This window comes from Ovis aries, chromosome 3 (assembly GCF_016772045.2).
Source record: "Ovis aries strain OAR_USU_Benz2616 breed Rambouillet chromosome 3, ARS-UI_Ramb_v3.0, whole genome shotgun sequence".
Taxonomy (NCBI): Eukaryota; Metazoa; Chordata; class Mammalia; order Artiodactyla; family Bovidae; genus Ovis; species Ovis aries.
In genome coordinates, this window is record NC_056056.1 from 126,011,567 (window position 1) to 126,033,406 (window position 21,840).

The window sequence follows — 21,840 nt, forward strand, 5'->3', positions numbered from 1 at the left end:
TCCTAGATAATAAGCTTTCTGAGGACACAGGTAAAATCTTAACTTTTTCTGAGATAATCCCAGGAAGTAACAGAATGATGCCATGGAAGTGGCTCGAATTGTTGTTCAGTCGCTAAGTTATGTCTCTTTTGTGACTCCACAGACTACAGCCCAACAGGCTTCTCTGTCCATGGGATTTCCCAGGCAAGAATACTGGAGTAGGTTGCCATTTCCTTCTCCAGGGGATCTTCACGACCAAGGGATCGAACCCGAGTCTCCTGCACTGCAGGTGAATTCTTCACTATGTTTTATTTTCCCCTGAAGAGTAGTTCTATTTAACAGGTGTTTTCTAGTGATGACTCTTAATTTATAACTTCAATCTCACCAGGGCGATGCTGTAAGTATTCCACTCAATTTAAGTAAACTGCAATTTTTAGAAAAACACATTACCTAATTTTTTTTTCATAGTCAATAAAAAGATGAGAAGATGTGTGGTGAAGTTTCTTTTTATTAAAATATAGCTCGGTAATTTGTATAGAGTAAGCCCTCTCTCTATTTTGCCCAGAAATTCAGATACAAGCTCATGGGCTTGTGAATTGGGTAGATTAGGCACTAATCCTAACCTGACCATTTATTTATTAGCAAGTTGACAGAGGACACTCCCTCTACACAAAATGATGATAACAGTTCCCAAGTTTCAAAATATTATGAGACTCTCTAATAACTCAAAAGGTACACTGTAGATAAAACTTAAAATATTATTAACTCCCCTTCCACTCACAAAGCAATGATTTCCAGTCTTAAGTACGTCAAAAGATATTTTTAAATAGCAAGTCAGCGTATTTTAAAACAAAACATCTTATTTTCTTATAATATCATACCTGCTTTGCCAATCTGAACAGCTAGTTTCGTCAGTTTCCCCTGTAAAACGGATTTTTCCTTTTTTGGCAAATTTGCTTTCTTTTTGTCTTTCTCATCACCATCTCCACCTTCTTCACTCTTCAAAGGCTGCATTTCCATGGCTGCGCCATCCTGGGCTTTTGCTATGTTGAAGTGCACACATAATGTTAACATTTTCAAGCAATTTGGTGTGTGTGTTGGGGGGGGGAATCAATTTCTTATAGAAACACAAAGATTTAAACATTTACCTTAGTGTGTATGTCTGTGCCTACCCAGAGAAAATAAGGCAATAGTGACACTAGGTTTTGAAACTTTGTACCAGATTTGAGAATGCTGTGGTAGGAAATAGAGATGAGGCATAAGAAGAAATACAGGGTCCTGAAAGAGCTAAACACCCAATCATTTCTCCTCCTGTGTGCTGTGTCGTTCCAAACACCATGAATTCCTCCCAATAAGTTATAACCATAACGTAGAACATCATGTGAGACCATACAAACGAGAAATGTACATATGCTTACAGACTTAAATAGATGCCAAAAAATCCACATTACATATTTTGTTACTTATGCCATTTCTGCCAGCAATCACATAGTAACCAATGATAAAATGCTTGAAATGTCTAAGTTTAAAGTTACCTACATCTGGAGCTTTCTAAATTTACTACCACATGCCATAATTAAAATCTTATATCAAAAATGTTAAGGCAACATGAGTCAGGCACTGACCAGAGAGACATACACCCAAGTAATACAGGTTGTTAATTTTCTCTGCTACAAGAATCCTACTTTTGGATGAATACAGTACACAAGAGAAATAGTTTTGGCTATAGTAAGCATAAGCTAAGTGTACTTTTAACCTCCTGAATTTACCTTTGTTGCGATTCTCAATAGCTCCATCTTGTTTCTTATCTGTAGGAACAAAACGGGAATTAAAGCTTTCCAAAAGAAATGAATACAGCCATGCTAAATTATGCAAAGGTAGTTCACATTTCTATAACAGAAATGTTACACAACGGGGTGTGTGTGTGTACAGATTAGAAAGCATTTGGCTTGTCATGACCTGCTGGCTCAATCTCTCCCTAGGTCTTAACCATGGGGGAACATTCCAAAATAATTTGGGGCATTACATTTGGGTTGACTTCTCCATAAAATTTTACTCTTTTATGCTGCAATATCGCCAAAGGTTTTCAAACTAAATAGAGATGTAAGCCTAAGAATGTAGGAAAGAGACAGGTAGAGAGGGAAGGAGTGCCCTAGGAAGACCACAGGCACACAGGACAGCTTTGATTGGAAAGAGAAGCAAATTGGTATGTGTAACAGAGAGGAGAGGCAAGCAAGTAAAACTGGAGCATGAAAATACAAAGTCAGTCAGTGAGACTACCAGGAAGGGTAATTCCTAAATTAGCTTAGATCAGAAGAACGCAGAAAGATGAGACCATCTAAAGTACAAAGTAATCAAGGAAGGAAGGGGTCTACTGTCTGGAGCAGGCCGTATAATATTAATAATAAAAATGACAAAGAGGAAGGTGAACTTATCCATCAAGGAGTGCTTCCTTCAAACTTGAAAACCTGGAGCAAATATGGTCAAAGAGGAACAGATACTCAAGACAGGCAAGGGAAACAGAATACCTAGCTACTTTGATGAGGCCAAGTCTGGAGTGAGCCCAAACATTCACATTTCGGATTATGAAGGGAACAGAAACAGATTACCCTGGATTATACTAATATATAATATTAATTTACTCAAAGGAATGGGAGAAGAGCTGAAAGTCCACAAATGAAAAAATGGTCTCTGCAATTTACACACGCGCAAACCCGGTAAGAATAAAAAATGGTAGACAGTCAGATGCCAATTCCTAGGAATACTCTTGACTGCATTAATAAAAATAGGTGTATAATAGATCTTAGAAAAAAATGGTGCTTACTGGAAAAGAAACTGGAGTCAATAAGAACAAGGTCATGATATGAACTTCCCTTTCTTTTTTTTAACAAGGTCTGTTGACTTTAGTCTCCTGAAAATTAGGATGCAATATAACATACTGTTAAGAATATAGACTCTTGAGTTTGACAAGTGGGATTGGTCTGCCACTAACTAAAATCTTTAATCTGGAGCAAGTTATATAACCCGCATAAGCCTCAATCTACTCATCATTAAAAAAAAGATAGTCTTAGATTATTGAGATAATGCATATAAAGTGCTCAATAAATGGTATCACCAATGCTGCTACTGCTGCTGCTAAGTCGCTTCAATTGAGTGCAACTCTGTGTGATCCCACAGATGGCAGCCCACCAGGCTCCGCCATCCCTGGGATTCTCCAGGCAAGAACACTGGAGTGGGCTGCCATTTCCTTCTCCAATGCATGAAAGTGAAAAGTGAAAGGGAAGTCGCTCAGTCGTGTCTGACCCTCAGCGACCCCATGGACTGCAGCCTTCCAGGCTCCTCCATGCATGGGATTTTCCAGGCAAGAGTACTGGAGCGGGGTGGGTATCACCACTACTGGTTTCTAAACTGCCTTCTATTCTGCCTTACGAAACCTTAAGGTGGCATACAGAGGACTGTTGTGAGTGGGACAGGAAAACACCCAGAGTGTGGAGCCTGCCACCCTTGCCCGCAGCCAGAGCTTTTCAAACATGTTTCTGTTTGAAAGAAAGATTTCACGGCTAAAGATAAAGCCCAAAGAATAAAAGCTAAAGATTTAACCTAAAGATTAAAAGCAATGATGTAGATATAGCCAGCCAAGCATTTATTTTAGAAGACTTCAGAATACTTATGTGCGTGAGTAAAATATGGGCTTACTAGCCTAAGTAAGATGAAATAAATCTAAGTGGTTAAACCTCAATAAACTGCTGTTGCCCTAAAAGGAAAAACTGGAGTAAATGGTGGTACAGTAAATATTTAAAAGAGTAGGGAAGGCTTTTTTAAAAAAGTGACATACTGCCCAATGAAGTGATTCTGATAACTATTTCCCTATGTAACAGAGCTTCTTATAAGATCCTTGTGGATAAACTATGGTTATCAAGCTTACTAATAACAGATCTCATGTAGGGACAGTAGACACAATGGATCAAGATTAAAATTTTTAACACCTTGATAAGCTAATAACAGGCTGAATAGAACAAGACAAATATACTAGGTGTCAAAGTGAAGTCTTGATCTTATGTCTAAAAGCCAACAACCTAAGATGCTACCTAAGCAGTAGGAAACTTGAAAAAGATGAAAAAGTTCAATAAGGCCAACATGTCATATGTCTGACATATCACAGTTGATATGAAAGTAGTTAAAAAAAAAAGTAAATAGGAACCGGGAATTTAATTCACTTTGCTAGTCAAATGAAAATGACAGGGAGATTTCAAAGTGTTCAAGGAGGTGTTGAGTTTGTCTGACTATGGTAAAGGGGATGATGTCTTCATAAAGCCTTTTATGAACTCTTAAGTCTTAAAACAAAAAATCCCTTCTATCAATTCTAACACCTGAAAGTACTACATTGGGTAACGAACTCTTTGAACTGTTTATATCAAAACCTGATGAAAGAGTGTATTTACTGGGTGAGTTATTACAATCCAGCGGCTGTATTTCCAATTACCAATTCGTATAGCATACTGCTATTCTTACTTTTCTTTTCCTTTTTCTTCTCATCTTTCTTCTCTTCCTCTTCACCTCCGGCTCCAAGCAAGGTAAAGATAATTCCAGTTTGAGAATTTATACCTACAGCAGTAACTACCATTCTTCCAGAGCCTTCCATTACATGAGTACCTGTAACAATAAAAAATTTGGTTTTAAAATCCAGTAAGACATTAAATAAAGCCTAAGTTCTTGTGCTTAAGGTTTTATGTTCGTAATATGTCATCTGAGTTCAAAACCCACTCTACCACTCATTTATCCTGTGATACGGGGCAAAGTGTAACATCTCAATGACCAGTCCACAGATGGGGTAACAGTACCCGTACACTTTCTAAAAATGAGAATCAAGTATAATCTAGGGGTTCAATGAATGGTCAGTATTTAAATTATAACTGTGTTTTTATCATTAGGGACATTTCTCTGAGAAAGCCATCACTTAGAGAGAAATATGCTTAGAACCAAAAGGATTACACAGCAACAACCGCCGTATCCCTAAGACAACCCCACAACCTCTCCCTAACCCAGGCTGTCATGCCAGCCACCTTGATCACTCAACAGCTTCCTAGTGAGCTTCTGCCTTTCCAGTCCATCCTGAAAAAGGTTTAACCTTACTCAAATGTGATTTTATCCAAGCCTCTCACGGCTCCAAAACTTCCGACTCTACATGGCCTATTCCATAAAATCCAAAATCTCCACACGGAGACCAATTCACCTTCCAAATTTTTTCATCCATTACTCTCACATAAAACTCCATTACAAAAAGCTAGCGGGCAGAGATGGGAACGCGGACTGAATTCTGACTGTCCCTCACAATAATCTTGCAAGCTGACAAGGCAGATTCAATCCAGCTCTGTCAGAGGACAGAGGGCATATTCTCCTTGTAATGCTGCTAAGCTTGCTCACAGCCCTCCAACCTGTACAGCCACACCTCTGCATCTTTGCTTTACTTACTACAAGGCTGCCCACCTCTATGTTCTAATATTTTTGTGAATTTTAAGTAGCTTTCTAAACTGAAACTCTTCTTTAAATACTGAAAATCTTCTTTATAGTTATCACTTATTTATTTGATCTCCTACTTCACAACCATCAGGAGGACAGGTCTGAAGCACCTACTAACATCCTGTGTAACAAATCAATCTTCAGTTGTTGTTTGCAAACTAAGATTGTGAAGCATGTGTACTTACTCTAGTACTTAAGGATTTGTATGTGGCTATTAATCACTAGTTTATCCCATATGAATTTTTAAATCTCTGAATTTCTTGCTTTTAAAAAAATTCTATATTCTGACTATTTCCCTAATTATTAGTTTCTATGCCAGCAAAAATGCAAGAGAAACAAGAAATGAAGGACAGTGAAACAATATTTACTGAGCAAGTTCAGCTCAGTTCAGTTGCTCAGTCATGTCTGACTCTGTGACCCCATGAACTGCAGCACCCCAGGCCTCCCGGTCCATCACCAACTCCCGGAGTTTACTCAAACTCATGTCCACTGAGTCACTGATGCCATCCAACTATCTCATCCTCTGTCGTCCCCTTCACCTCCTGCCCCCAATCTTTCCCAGCATCAGGGTCTTTTCAAATGAGTCAGCTCTTCAAATCAGGTGGCCAAAGTATTGGAGTTTCAGCTTCAACATCAGGCCTTCCAATGAACACTCAGGATTGATCCCCTTTAGGACGGACTGGTTGGATCTCCTTGCAGTCCAAGGGACTCTCAAGAGTCTTCTCCAACACCACAGTTCAAAAGCATCAATTCTTTGGTGCTCAGCTTTCTTTATAGTCCAACCCTCACATCCATACATGACCACAGGAAAACCAAAGCCTTGACTAGATGGACCCTGCTGACAAAATAATGTCTCTGCTTTTTAATATACTGCGCAAGGACTAAATGCAGAAGACAGTTTCTTTTAACAATTCTAGCCTTTAGCAAATTTCAATTTATGTTATGTTCATCTTTACCACAGATAATCAAATGTTGGCCGCTAATAGGCTCAGGCAAAGTAAACAGTGTTTGTTCTGGTCATACCCCCACCACTAACGGAATAACTGCTCTTAACCATCTAAATTTAAAAAGCCAAGAACAGCAGTGAGAGATGGCATCATGAGAATAAATTTAAAAATAAATGCATTTCATGTTTTCAGTACATTTTTGGAAGAGGGAAATAAATGTAGAAAAACTTTCCCACCCGTACAATGATAAGGGACTCCAGAAAGTTATTTCAGTCTTTTCTTAAACATGGAAAATTTATCGAGTCCTTCTTGGTATATACTTGGTGTGTTGAGAACCTGAGTCTCCAAAAACTCAGCAGCCATCTCTGTTAAAACAGAAAAGGACCAAGGTTCCGTAACAGGATGTCAACCTAAGACGCTAAGAGCTAAGCACGGCGTGAATAAGTTACAAGTACAGCCAGCAAAGTCCATGAAGTCCATGTGGCAAAAACACAAGGGAGACGGCCTCAGTCCACCAAACACTGTGGCCTGGTCAGTCTATGGTTTAGGTCTGACCAGCAAGCTTCTCTTTCCTTTGGAAAGGTCACAGATTTTACTTGGTTAACATGAAATTCAGTTTCTTAGAAGTATGGCAAGGAATAAGCAAAACAAGTAACGTTAAGCTTAATATACGGGCTTCCCTGGTGACGCAGATGGTAAAGAATCTGCCTGCAATGCAGGAGACCCAGGTTCGATCCCTGGGTCAGGAAGATCCCCTGGAGAAGGGAATGGTAATCCACGCCAGTATTCTTGCCTGGAGAATTCCATGGACAGAGGGTATTATATAGCCAAGATATTTCTACCCGGAATGAATTTCAAGCACACCAAGATAAAGAAAAACTTAAAGGAGTATAAATGGTCTTAGCAGTGCAGGATACTGACAGCATACAAATCTCAAGTTTTTTCATAGAGATGAAAGTCTATATTACAACTGAAACCTTCCCCCTATATATAATGGTGTTTATAAATGTACATACATGAAATTACTGTGATTTTTAATGGCGACATGTTTTGCAATCAGCCTTTTGGAACACAGTTACAAATCTTCAAAAGGGTAATAGTTAAACTTAGGTACGTGCCCCACAGTCGTGATTCTAACGTAACTGACCCTTGTCACAGGTTTGACTTTGGGTTGAGTAAAACCATGTCGGACCAATTAGAATAGAAAGTTCACACAGAAGATGTGAAAAAGCATAGCTGCCAAGGTATTAAACAGTTAAATAAGCAGAATCTCCTTAGAATGTAGGAAATGTCAGCATTCTATTAACATCTGAAAACGATAATTAAAGACAAACAGGCAGCATGTTCTTACTCTAAACGCTAGTGTGACTCAATCTAAAAATATACCTAAAACAAATGTTTTACAAGCAATTTTGCAAATTCTATAAAGAATACAAGAAAATTGAGACAGGAAACTGGAAAACAAAAGTTAAGGAACTGGCATACTTTTGGAGACAAGTTGTGGTACTTTGGTTTCTTTTCACTTTAGAAGGCAGCTTGTAATTTTTTTCATCATCCCTTCCATTTCATTTTCAATTAACCTGAGATCTAGTTATCAACAGTTAAGTTGTTACAAGAGCCTCCTAAGTAGACACATACTTCCCCTTTTCAGACAGCACCTATACACACCCTTCCATTTCAGAACATGTCTTAACCTTGTGCAAATTCATCTCTGTCTGGTAGATGTGGTGCTACTCCTGGAGCTATTTACTATTAATCATATCACCTTAGGTAAATAGTTAATGTCTCAGACTCACTCCTCAGCAGTTAAAATGAGGAAGTGAGATTAGGCTAGCTTTAAGGAATTTACGAGCTTTTTAAAAACAGAAAACTTGTCTTATGTAGATCATCACAGAAAATGCATTAATTTGCTTTAAACACATAATCATTCTTTAATTTTATATTTTACTAGGCCTGAAGAATAAATATGACACAGAAAAACCGATCAATTCAACAGAGATCATTAAGTTTATACTTTATCATTATACTAACATTAACAGCTGACCGCTGAAGAATTGATGCTTTTGAACTGTGGTGCTGGAGAAGACTCTTGAGAGTCCGCTGGACTGCAAGGAAATTCAACCAGTCCATTCTGAAGGAGATCAGCCCTGGGTGTTCTTTGGGAGGAATGATGCTAAAGCTGAAACTCCAGTACTTTGGCCACCTCATGTGAAGAGTTGACTCACTGGAAAAGACTCTGATGCTGGGAGGGATTGGGGGCAGGAGGAGAAAGGGACGACAGAGGATGAGATGGCTGGATGGCATCCCTGACTTGATGGAGGTGAGTCTGAGTGAACTCCGGGAGATGGTGATGGACAGGGAGGCCTGGTGTGCTATGATTCATGGGGTCGCCAACAGTCAGACACGACTGAGCGACTGGACTGGACTGAACTGAACATTAACACTGACTCTCAACTCTTCTGTTTTTCTGGACTCAAGTTTCTCATTTATAAAACAAAGTTCTGAATTTAAAGATCTCTAAAGTCTCTGCCAGCTTACAAAAAAAACTCTCTAAGGATTATAAGGCTAGAAGCTAATACAAACTACAGAATCCTCTTTGTATTACTGGCTCTTGGGGGAAACTACCGACAGGGGTGTACAGTCGTGGAGGAGGAAAAAGTTAAAAGTTAAAAAGAAATTCATACCTGATAAAAGTAAGGGATCTTTATCTAAAGACTTCTTAACATGATCAGATTCACCGGTCAAAGAGCTTTCATCAATCTTAAGATCATTGCCTTGAATAAGTATGCCATCAGCGGGAAGAAGATCACCTAGAACAAAATAATAATGGTAAGCCAAGCTGTGAACAAGATTACAATAAAATCACATCACGTGTCATATGGACTGCCCTGTTTTACTTACCATATTTCACTTGAGCGATGTCTCCAACAGTAATGTCAGCTACGGGTATCTGAATGACCTGACCACCCCTGATGACTGTGAACTTCTGTTCTTGTTCAATTCGACTCTGCAAACCTCTAAACTGCTTTTCCTTACTCCAGTCATTAAAAGCTGTTACTAACACCACACACACTACTGACAAGAGGATTGCCGCTCCTTCAATCCAACCAGTTTCACCTTCACCTTCTTCCTCTCCAACAGAAACGTCTCCACAAACTATTTGGAAAGAAAGAAAATGCTTATCAAAAAAGATTCTGAATTGATGGCAAGAGACATGTAATTATGATGCTTATATGTTCCGTTAATTTTACGTAGAGCTCTGAACACCTTATTGACTCAAAGCATTCCACAGTGAGGATGATGCTAACTCTGTTAATTTCAAGTTCGCTGCCTCCAAAGATTCTCATCTTCAGGACAGGGAGGCAGTCCAAGGTGCTAGTTAAGAGGGAGGAAACTGGAAAAGATTAAATCTCCACCTAAGGCAAATTACTTATTTTTGAGACTCAGTTTCTTCATCTGTCAAGTTAGGGAGACCACCACTTACTGCAGAGTTGTTGCAAGGATTACATGAGAAGACATTTATAAGGAAGGTGGCTGAAACTTGTTCATCCTCAACCAATGCTATTAATTATAACATACAGTAGGCAAGCCACATATAGAAACTAAGTATTATGTGTTACCCATGAATCACGCTTATTTGACATATCAACACCACTTAAGTATGATAAAAGCTTAACTTTCATAAGATAAAATTTTAAGCCAAGTGCTGCTCATTAATTCAACTATTTAAGCACCTACCCTCAGTGCCAGACACTGTTTTCGAAGCTAAGGATGTGATGATGAATAAGACATATAAGCTCTCTCTCCTTAGAGAACCTATATTCAGACTGGCAGGTGTGGACAGTATATGAAGAATTCAGTTACTAAAACACAAATAGTTAATTTCAGATATTGCAAATGCCATGAAGAAAATAAAATATGATGATGTGCTATCAAATAAAAAAGAAGGCTAATCGTGGTTAAGTGAACAGAGGGCCTTCTGAAGTGTCTGTGACATTTGATTCAGGAGCCAAATGACACAAGGGAGCTGGCCGTGTAGATTTAAGGGATGAGAACTGCGGAGAGAGATTAAAGTCAGCATAAAAGAGTTTAGAAGAAGACAGGAGGAGGGAAAAAAGAAAGCTCACAACTGCAGGGTCAGGAATGGTGAAGAAAGAGCAAGGGCAGCGCTCTTTTGGGATCCTGGGCTATAGTCTATTGGTGAGTCTAAAATCAATTCAGCGGCTCATGACCAAACTTTGAGAAATAAAACAGACAAAACAGAGAAGATATACATGTAGTAAAGACAAGCATTGTTTTCTGAAAGCTTACTTTGGTCATTTATAAACTCACATGATGGAACGTGTTCTTCTGTGTTCCTATGTAAAGTTAACTCTTACTGAGGGTTGAGCGAAACTCTCTGAAAGTCATCCGTTCTTTTAGGACATGCAGAACAGGAAAAGGATTATTCACAAGAAAATAATAAGTAAACGCAACACTAGAAATCATTAACACATATTCCAGAATAGTGAGAATAACTGAAGAGAGACTTGAGGTGCAAGGGTGCTGAATAAAGATGAATTGGTGAGGTGTGTAGGACAGATAAAGAAAAAACAGAAACTGGAGAAAAATCAACTGGGGTGAAACGGAAGGGATGATGTGAGCAATCATAAAAAATATCCCTGTGAACATCAGTAGGATTCAGTGATCAAGGGGTATAAAGTATGTTCTCCAAAAGAGATGGCAAGATGGTCTACTGAATGGGCCAGCCTAGCCATTCAAATACTGAAATTTCTATTTTGATTATTTTCAAGCTGAACAAATAACCATGTATCACTGCATACAATAACTAGTTAAGTGAATCTATGGTTGGTATTTTAACTAGCAGAAGCTGTAAAGACAGCTGATCCTTACCTACATCCCTGCCCAGAAGATAGGAGATTTGCTTTCTGAGTCAGATTTATCTGGCAAATCTGAACTCAAGAACAGAGAAAGGCTGAAATACTGCATTGACCACTTTCACCAACTTGGAGGCAGTGCTAAAATATAATCTTCGAAATAAAGCACTGCAGGGGGCTTTGCTCTTACTAGTTAAAAACATAACAATGCAGTACTTTACAAGAAGAAATTCACCGTCATATTTCAACAGAAACTTTTATGTAACTGGTGGATGGATCATAAGTATCACGATTTAGTGAGTGCACTAAAATTTTCTACGTGGATTTATTTAACATTATGAGTTTTTCCCCACCTATGAGAGACATTAAAACCAAGTTTTGAAAGAAAACAAACTTAAGACCCAAATCAGGCCAAATCAAGATTATAAAATATAATAATATACATTCAATCATGCCATCAATAAAGATGTCTTATGGCTACTAAATATAAAAATTTAAAACTTTCACCTTTTAAATCTATTTTTGTATGTTTTAAAATGCTTACATTATATATAGCTTTAAATATATATAAAACATAAATGTATCGTTTGGAGACATTTACTCAGATCTTTTCTTTATAGGGTAAATAACTAAAAAAGTTTAAAGACAGTGAAACTGAGGTTAAAGGAAAGGAACTGTGAGAGAATTATTTAATTTTCAGTTTTAAATCTCACATGCACATGTATTTTTAACTAAACTACTGAGCATTTCTAAAGAGAGCAGTTAGTGACATATTTCATTTCATATACAGTTCTACTTTATATCACACAAAGTTAGAATGATCTAGAAGTAGGCAGTAGTAAAGTATTTCTAGAAATTGAATACTTTTCCTACTGATGACCGTTACAAACTTTTAAGGGAGCTGCAGGGAAAGATTATTCTCTAAAGTCAAAGTTAGGAAAGGGCTGTAGTATACCAGTTATACGTGGAAAATAGAAGAAAAAGTGATGATGTTTTCAGTAAAGTCCAAGTATAAATAAAGTAATAAATACCAATTTTACTAAAAGTGCTCCCTTGTAAATATATTTACCTGAGAGGTACTTACCATTTGAATTCAGCCTATGCTATCACAGGGCAAATACGCCATTCTCAAATCCCCTATGTGATTCTTGGGTCATACGTGAAGTGTATATATGAACAGCACAAAAAAACAGTTCTCAAAGTATTGTTCAGCAACTCGAGGGGGATCCTCAAGGTCAAAACTGTTTTTACAATAATACTAAGATGCTGTTTGTCTCATATTTCATGAATGTACAGTGAAACTTTCCAAAAACCACATGAGCTAAATACAACACAATGACTGCAGACGCTGCTGAGAATCCAGTTATCTTCAATTAAGCCAGACATTAACTAGGCACAATGAAATTAAAAATACCACTACATTTTAAACTTCATTCATTAATTATAGTAAGTATAATTATATGCTAACAATATTTATTATTTTTAAATGCACTGATATTTTTTAATTTCTCGGTTTTAATTTAGAATATAGTAAATACCTACTGCTATAACTCACATGATCAAAACTTTTGGAGTTCTCAGTACTTCGAGAGTGTAAAAGGGTTCTGAGACCAAGGAGTCTGAGAACCACTAGTTGTATGGGCTGCAGATTTCTGGGTTATAGTGCTTATTTTCATACCAAACAGCACTAGTAAGAAATTTTGATAATCTGGATTTCTATGACTATAGATTTATAATTACTGGATTTCCTTTTAAGCAAGTCACCACTTCTTAAGTGTTAAATACGATGAAAAGATAAATGAAATACATATAAAAGCATATTTTTAAAAAGTGCAAACACTACATAACTTTTACCACGGAGCAAAAACATCTTTATATTGTTTATTAAGACCTTCTAATAGATCTTGAGTCTCTTTAAATGGCCCGAAGACACCAACAACTCTAGATTATCTTCTCAGTTGGATATAACACCAGTTATCTCCATAAGCAAATCTGAAAAAGGGCCTGTCACTACACTGTACAAATGAAGCAGGGTGAATTCCAAGATGTGTCCAGATTCTGTGAATAAAAAACCCACTCCCACTGAAAACATTTTTCTTCAGTTTTCTTACAGTTCTGGGAAAAAAATGTCACAAGTAAAAAGTTTTTAATCATCTGTTAACTCACTTAAGGCTAGAATACCAATTCCAAATATTCTACAATGACAGCTGGGTAAACCCGGCAGTGAAGAAGTTAGCTGTATCACCTCCTTTTCCAGATAAAAAGACACACACACTTACACATCCTCACGCCCACCCACTTGTGCACACATGCACATACATGAGCACCATTAGTGACAACTAAAAAAAATTTATTTTCATCTCAGAGGATATATATATCTCAAAATGGTACAGCAGTAATCTCTAAACAGTGGGAATTTTCAGTAAATATAATTTCCTTTGAAATGTCATTTTCCCTCTAAGTTTTCAACATTAAAGTATGTACCATTTATTCAACAAATAAAAGTTTAAAAAATAATCTGGCTCAATATTGCCCAGACTGTTGCCAAATCATCTTTCATCTACATCAGAGATTTTCACCCCCAGGCACTTCTGCCCCCTTAAAGGATGCTGGCTATCTCTGGAGATGTTCTGACTTGCCTCAACTGGGCGATGGTACGATGAGCAGGTGACAATGATGTTCCAGTGCAAAACGTCAACAGTGCCACTCTGAGAAACCCGGACCTACACAGACTTCAGCCTCAGGCAAATGTCCTTATTCTGTGACCAGCTGCCTCCTCTCACTCTGCCCCCCGACCCCCAAGAAGTTCTCTCTCACTTGAGCTCTAGGCATACCTTTGAAGAATTAATTTAAATGATTACCTAAGCCAAGTTAGCAAATACTTATTATAACTCTTCATAACTTGTAAGACAGAAGAATGAAGCTTTCACAAACAAAAATATTTTGGTGAATCATTCTCCTGACATATGAAATACCACTGGTTCACCCTATAGCTCCTTAAATATAGTGATCAAAACCAAGCTAGATCTCCTATCAGATATAGAAAGTACTGTCAGGAAAATCCATTTAAAATAATTTGCTCTAAAGAAAAAGAAGAAATTTAAAAAAGAAATGAAAGACACAGAAAGATAGGAGAAAAACAAAGTCATCTGCAGCTACAGGTTAAAGCCAAGTTTCCTTAAGCAGAATACTTTGTAGCGTAAACATTTCTAAGACGGTAAAGAAATTATCCAAATCATGCACGTAACAATAAAATATATACAATATTTAAAGTACTTGGAAAGTCATAGCCTGGGGAAAAGAATAAATTTCGCTTTTATAATGATTTTCCAAAAGGTTCTTTTAAAACACCCCAAATTAAAAACTAATTATTTCACAATAGTGTTCTAAAGAACTTAAAAGCCACCATGACACGTAACACTTTATATACATGCTTAGCTCCTTGTCAGACACAGAATATGCGTATGTGGGCAAATTACTTAACCTCTGTGTCTCACTTGTAAAATGCAGATGACACTATCTATCTTACAGGACTCTTGGGAAAACTATCTGAGGTAATATATTTTGAGAACTATTAAAAAGCACTATTAGAATGATTTCTAGCATACAGCAAACTTAATAAATGCTGACCTGCTATTTTTATTACGTACTAAGAAAGCAAATGTGGAGAAGGAAATGGCAACCCACTCCAGTGTTCTTGCCTGGAGAATCCCAGGGATGGGGGAGCCTGGTGGGCTGCCATCTATGGGGTCGCACAGAGTCGGACACGACTGAAGCAACTTAGCAGCAAGTAAGGAAATGAGCTGAACTTCACACATAACAGTCTTTTCTCCCCTACCAATTTACTTACGTGCATTATCCCCTTCTGGAGGTTGATAAAAAGAAAGGCCCAATGATACTATGGCTGCAATTTCTAATATAATTAAAGTGACATCTTGTAATGCTTCCCATACTAGCTGAAGAAAGGTTTTTGGCTTTTTAGGAGGTATAAAATTCTTTCCAAATACTGCTTCTCTTCTTTCTATATCTGCAGGGTTTCCACTTAAACCTAGTAAAAAGAAAGAAATTTCAGTGAACGGTTTTACTACTTACAAATGAAAATATTTTATTCAAAACACATTCTCTACACTTTACAGATTCATTACATTTGGACACAATGCATATAAGATCTTACCAAAATGGTTTCTTCTTGTGAGTTAGACTAACTGTACGCAATCTAAATCACCAAAAAAACATGTGCAGTGCTTGAAGAAAATATTTTAAGTAGACAACACAAGGCTGAATTAAGAAACTGCACTTTTCCCAACTGCTGCTTTTTGTTCATACTACCTATACCATCTATATAGGCTGTTAGAGAACCAGAAATGATATGTTTGATAGTTTTAGATTGGAATTAAACAGTTTCCTGATCTTTCCTTGTACTTTTCTTCCAAAAGTAGGGAAGTATATAAACATGTTTATTCGATTTGCTTATGGCATCTTAATTAACAAGCGCAAATTTTTTTTTACTTTCATTCTTATCTGCTGAACAATGAAAAGTTCACCTATCATAAGCCTTACAACTTCTGAAAGTTCTAATTCAAGTGATAAAAGATTTTTAAATCACAAAAACTGGGAGACTTAGGATGACCTTTCCTTCAAGCTTGACTTTTAGGATTTATTTTCAATTGGAGAAATAGGCAGTGCTATTGACTGACTGTCACTGTTAAGGAAAAGATACATTTTGTGGGAAATACTATTTACTGCCTAGAGCATGAAATTAGAAAGCTATGAAAGTTAAAGAGAGAGCTGCATGATCAAATTTGCCTTTTCTTCACCTACCAAGTTAGTCCTCCTCTAATTTAATCCTGATGATCCTGTCAAGCCTAGATACATCCCAATTAGCTACTGCAAAGGATGCCCACGCTTACATGATTATGGAGGCAGGGAAACAGAAGCAGCAGCGACGAAGGACATTTTCCCCAAGTTTAAGAACAATGAAGAAGGGGACAGACATACCGGGGTGACAGGACTTTTATCATTATATATTTAAATCTAGAATGAAGTAGCCTCAACTCTTTGTTTTTTGGCAAGAACTCATTCTAGGAGAACAGCCAGGGAAGAATTCAGGAGAGCAGCAGATCACTGGAAAGCTCTCGGCTCGCTTTAGCTACGATTCTGGATGTGAGGCAGGCAGAGAGTAAAGAGAGAACAAAGCAAGCTCACTGTCAGAATCAACAATGAGAAATGTATATACAGGGCTTTAAAGATTTACTTTGGTTTATCATTATTTATTTACTTGTTAAAGATACCAAAAAGCTTCCAAAGAAGGTTGTCACTAGCAACTATAACAAAGTCAGGTCCACACTGGGCGGTGTGGAAAGCACCTCAGATTTCTGACGACAGAAGTCATCCACTGAAACCTTCCACGGGGCTCGAGGCTCTGAGTCAGAGTCAGTGGAAAGACAGACAGTGAAGGACTGCGCTGACAGTGTCTGGGGGAAAGGTAGCGGGAGAGAGGAAGCCTGCAAAGTACGACTCGGATTTCACAAGCTATTTCTTCAGGTGAGAGCAATCCTTTCACCAATCCTGGCTGCGGAGAGTTAACAGCCATCCACGGTTTAATTGGGGGTTTAAACTCCGGGAGCTGGTGATGGACAGGGAGGCTTGGCGTGCTTTGATTCACGGGGTCGCTAAGAGTCGGACATGACTGAGCGACTGAACTGAACTGAACTGAAGGGAATCAGTGTAGTGAGGTTTTCTACCAAACGAAATGTATTTGTTTTAAAGAACTATGCTTTGAGATGTCCTGAAATTATGTGCCTAATGCTTTTCAAATTAAGCAGTCTTTCTTTTATGAAGCAATGATTATTATATACTGGGTAGGTTTGTTCTGTCTTATAGTTTAATGCCATTACAGCAAAAATAAAAGATTCTTGTTCCTTCCCTGTGTTAGTTTCCACTTTTTTTCTAAGAAATATGTTTGAAGATATTAGTTCCATCAGTTTAACTTACCCTTAACAGTCAACCATCAATTACATACAACACCTCAGTTTTAAATATCATCACTGTAACTATAAAAATAATTGATTAAGGCCTAACTTATGATGTTGGTTGTAACAGGGGCCAATATTTTATGTTAATGCTGAAAAGAACAGCCACAGAGCTAAAGATGGCTTTAAAATGTTATCTTGGAGGGAATACAGGAAGTAAAAAAGCAACTGATCCAAAGATTAGCATAATTCTTCTATGCCCCCCCCACATATACAAGCACACACCTAGAACACTGAACTGCCAAAGCTATCTGGTTTAGGAATTAGAAGACCTAGGTTCCAGTGAACCTACTGAAATCTTGGGCAAGTCACTTACTCCTTTGGGGCTGGGGCTGGGGGGATGGGCAGAACTAATATTTATTGGTAAAACCTAGACTGTTTGGGAGGACCAAAGAAGGTACCAAGTATATAAATCATAAACTACAGGGCAACAGTTAATTAAGTAAGGAGGAAGACAAGTTACAAACTGAACACTATAGGTTCTAACTCTATTTTGGGGACAACGGATTCCTATTAAGTTAAAATAACAAACTTACAGAACCCAGTTAAGAGTTTTGCAGCAACAGTCTGTCCCCCTCTCTGATATTTACTGAATATTTACTACGCCCAGGTACTGTCTGTTGTGCTTGCTGAGAAGTCAGGGTGAACAAAAAGCTCTTACATTCAGCACGCTTATACTGCACTGGAGGGAGAGAGGGAGAGTTAACATAATAGAGAGAGGACTGGCATTTATTCTAAGTGCAATGGACACCACTAGGAGGCATCACAGGAGGGTAGTGGTAACTAATCTCATTTAAATTGGCTGAAGGACAAACTGGAGTGGAGGAGAAGACCAGCCGGGAGAGCACTGGTCTCCACGGTACAAAATGAGAGGTGGTGGTGGGTGGCTCAAGGTTTCCAAACCGGAGGCAGAGCCCCTGAATCTTCCAGGCATCTTGTACGGAAATCAGATAGAACTTGCTGAAGGACTGGATGAGGATGAAAGGAAAAAAAAAAAAAAAAAACAACAGAAGGATAAAGCACAATACCTAGATTCTTTTCTGCCCATGCACCTAAATGGATGGAGGATAGAGACATTTATCAAGATAAGGCAGGCTTTGGGAACAGCAGAACTGGGTAGAAAAAGGGAGGCAGGAGTTCATGGTTCTGCTTTACAGGGTTAAACATGATATGCCTATTAAACAAACAGGTGGAAATGTCTGGTAGATGGCTGGTTATCCATTCAGAACTCAGGGAGAGATCTGAGCCAGAGAATCTCACTATACAGATCATTCTGGACCCATGGGCCTCATGGCAGCCCCTGGAGAGCTAGAGTCCACTGACAAGAAGGAAGCCAGACTGAGGTGGGAGCCTTGGAGCACTCCAACATTTGATGGTCAGAGAGGGTTCTCAAAACACCAAAGGCAACCGCGAAGAAATGGGGACACACACACACACAGACACATGCTCATGGAGTACCACAGAAAGCCAGTTTTTAAAAAGGATGATGTGGCCGATCATATCAAATGGTGTTGCAAAGGTGGAATAAAATGAAGACAGACTGGACAACTGGCCTTCACTAGATGGGGGCTGATGACTGATAAGGAACCTCCAAGAGGCGGCATGGAGGCTAGTCTGGGAATGAGTTAAGTGGAAACAGTGAGCACAGGTAACTGTCAGGCATGTGGTGCAATGACAAGAAATAGAGCAGTCAAGGAAACAGAGTAAAGGGGAAAAAAAAGGCAACCCACCTCTGCAGTCTTGCCTGGAAAATCCCACCGGCAGAGGAGCCTGGCGGGCTGCCGTTCACGGCGCCGCGGAGAGCTGGACACGACTGAACACACGTGCACACAGAGGTGGGCCACCGCGCCGCTGCCCTCAGTGCCACATTTTACCTTAATGCTTTACTGCTTTATCTTGCTCTTTACTACAAAATGGATAAATAAAACCATTCTGCTTTTTTAAAGATGAGTGACAGACATAACCTGTGCGCCGAAGAATTGATGCTTTTGAACTGTGGTGTTGGAGAAGACTCTTGAGAGTCCCTTGGACTGCAAGGAGATCCAACCAGTCCATTCTAAAGGAGATTGGTCCCGGGTGTTCTTTGGAAGGACTGATGTTAAAGCTGAAACTCCAGTACTTTGGCCGCCTCATGCGAAGGGGGGATTGGGGGCAGGAGGAGAAGGGGACGACAGAGGATGAGATGGCTGGATGGCATCACCGACTCGATGGACGTGAGTCTGAGTGAACTCCGGGAGTTGGTGATGGGACAGGGAGGCCTGGCGTGCTGCGATTCATGAGGTCTCAGTGTCGGACACGACTGAGCAACTGAACTGAACTGACGGATATTAAGGCAAGCTATTTAGCAATGGAAATGACCAACCACACTGGTGACACAGACTAGTTAATCTAGAGCAAACCTCTGAAGAAGCCAGGGTTGGGAATGGAACCCAGGGCATGGGTGTCAGGCTGCTACACGTATAGGACGACGTTTCCACTGTGAGGAGGGAGAAAAGCAAACTGTGTGGGGAAGAGAAAGGTAAGCCCTGTCGAAACTGGTAATGAGACTACACGGTCCTAGCTTTAAAAATAGATGATATGGTATCAAATCATTTAGAAAAAATAACAGACAGACAGAATGAGAACTCTTCTGACTAGACCTATTGGCTCCACAGATTGTAGTGGAGCAGCGATGAGGCCAAGGCATTGATCTTTCAATGGCCCAGTTAGCTTCACAAAGAGGAAACAGATTTGAAAACAGATTAAAAACCCATCAAAAGTAGCCTCGGAATTTATGCTTTCGGGGTCTGGATCCACCATTCGATGAATAGATAATGGCTCAAGAATACTGTCTGTATATCTGAAAGAGACATATTATGGGAAAAAATGCAAACGCTATCAAGATACTGATGTTTTACCAGAAAATGTAGCATTCCAACTGCTGAGGCTAATAAAACCATGTCTCAATTTAGAAAATGAAGAGGAAGAAGCACTGAAATGGAGAAAGCAGATGGATTTAACCGAGAGTCATGGCTAATACACAGCACATCCTAATCTCAAATTTTCTGCTTGAGATGATGTCAGCATTTCTGAGTATGTTCTGTATGTGGAACAGCGATGCCTTTTTTTAGTGAGGGTCACAGGAAAACATAGCTTCCCAAGTGGCACAGAGGTCAAGAATCCGCCTGCCAATGCAAGAGACACGGGTTTGAGCCCTGAGTTGGGAAGATCCCCTAGAGGAGGAAACGGCAACCCACTCTGGTACTCTTGCCTGGGAAATCCCATGGACATAGAAGCCTGGTGGGCTACAGTGCACAGCGTTGCAAAGAGCTGGGCACAAGTTGGTGACTCAACAGCAGCAACACAGGGAAAGATGCAGACCAGCAAAGTGTGTGCAGATCTGCGCCAATTCTTTTTGAAAAACAGATCAATACTCTCATCATATTCTCAATTTCAAAAAAGGAGGAGACTCCCCTCAAATTTAAGTGAACCACTATCTGAAGTCAAACTCAGGCTTTGTTCCTGAACGCCAACCGCAGGCCAGATAAGGAGAGGCAAAAACATACAAAGGGAAATGAGTCAGACGGGATGCCTTTCTCCGGCACTTGCCTTCAAGGAACTCGTAGTTTGGTGGGGCAGACCGACAAGCAATCAGTTAATCACAACCCAGAGCGTTAAGCAGTAATGATGGGGGTGGTGAGGATGTTACCGGAAGCCAGCAAAAGGAACTGGAATCCAAATTTAGGGAGTTGGGGTGGATAAGGGAAATATAAGATACCAAACCTGAGATCTCAGGAATGATTAAGAGACAGTCACAGGAAGGGTGAGGTAGCATGTTTAAGGTGAAGAGATCACAAGACCAGGAATAAGAATGAGCTTGGCACAACAGTATTTCAGAAAACTGAAAAGTTTGCTATGCCTCAAACACTGAGGAGACAAGAGATGAGATGAAGTAAGCAGACGCCAGACCCCAAACACATCTGTTAACCTAAGTGAGAAGTCTTAACTTCATTCTAAGAGCAAGCGCAACACCTCCACCAGCTTTCAGCAGGAAAGTGACAGGCAGTGCGAAGGGAGACAGGAAAAAACACCCGTTAGTATGCTGTTACCTGAATTATGCAAGAGAAAGACAGCAGCCTCAACCAGGGTGGTGGGGAGCTAGAGAAGCAGACGCCTTAAGAGGCAGGAGTCACGGAATTTCCATGTCTTGTCGACCCAGTGAGTAAGAACAGGCGAAAGACTCCTATCAAAGTTGAGTCTACCTAGCAAGGTGGGTGACAGTTTCATCAGAGAGGGGGGGAATGGGGGAGTATCCCTTCCGAAGGGAAAGTTTGGAGAGGCTGGGGAAATGAAGATGTCTACTAGCAACTGAGCTTTTGGCCCCAAAGCCTGCGACAAAAGCCTGGACTGGTGCCACGGATGTCGGAGTCAGATGGGAAGTCTTAGAAGCAGAGAGCATCACCCAGGGAGAAGGCAGAGATGAAGAGGCGAGTGCCCCGTGATCGG

General features: G+C 39.4%; 1 protein-coding gene across 9 annotated transcripts in view; it reads right to left on the reverse strand.

Annotated features, from left to right (window-relative positions):
* ATP2B1 (ATPase plasma membrane Ca2+ transporting 1) overlaps nt 1–21,840 on the reverse strand; it is a 134,417-nt gene that overhangs the window by 45,581 nt on the left and 66,996 nt on the right. For all 9 annotated transcript variants that reach the window (XM_060414019.1, XM_042246594.1, XM_060414023.1 and 6 more), the window contains exons 3-8: nt 15,174–15,371; nt 9,348–9,602; nt 9,131–9,256; nt 4,492–4,632; nt 1,749–1,787; nt 861–1,022 (exon numbers count right to left, since the gene is read on the reverse strand). In XM_060414019.1, coding sequence (XP_060270002.1) covers nt 861–1,022; nt 1,749–1,787; nt 4,492–4,632; nt 9,131–9,256; nt 9,348–9,602; nt 15,174–15,371 — 921 coding nt within the window. The remainder of the gene's footprint in view (nt 1–860; nt 1,023–1,748; nt 1,788–4,491; nt 4,633–9,130; nt 9,257–9,347; nt 9,603–15,173; nt 15,372–21,840) is intronic.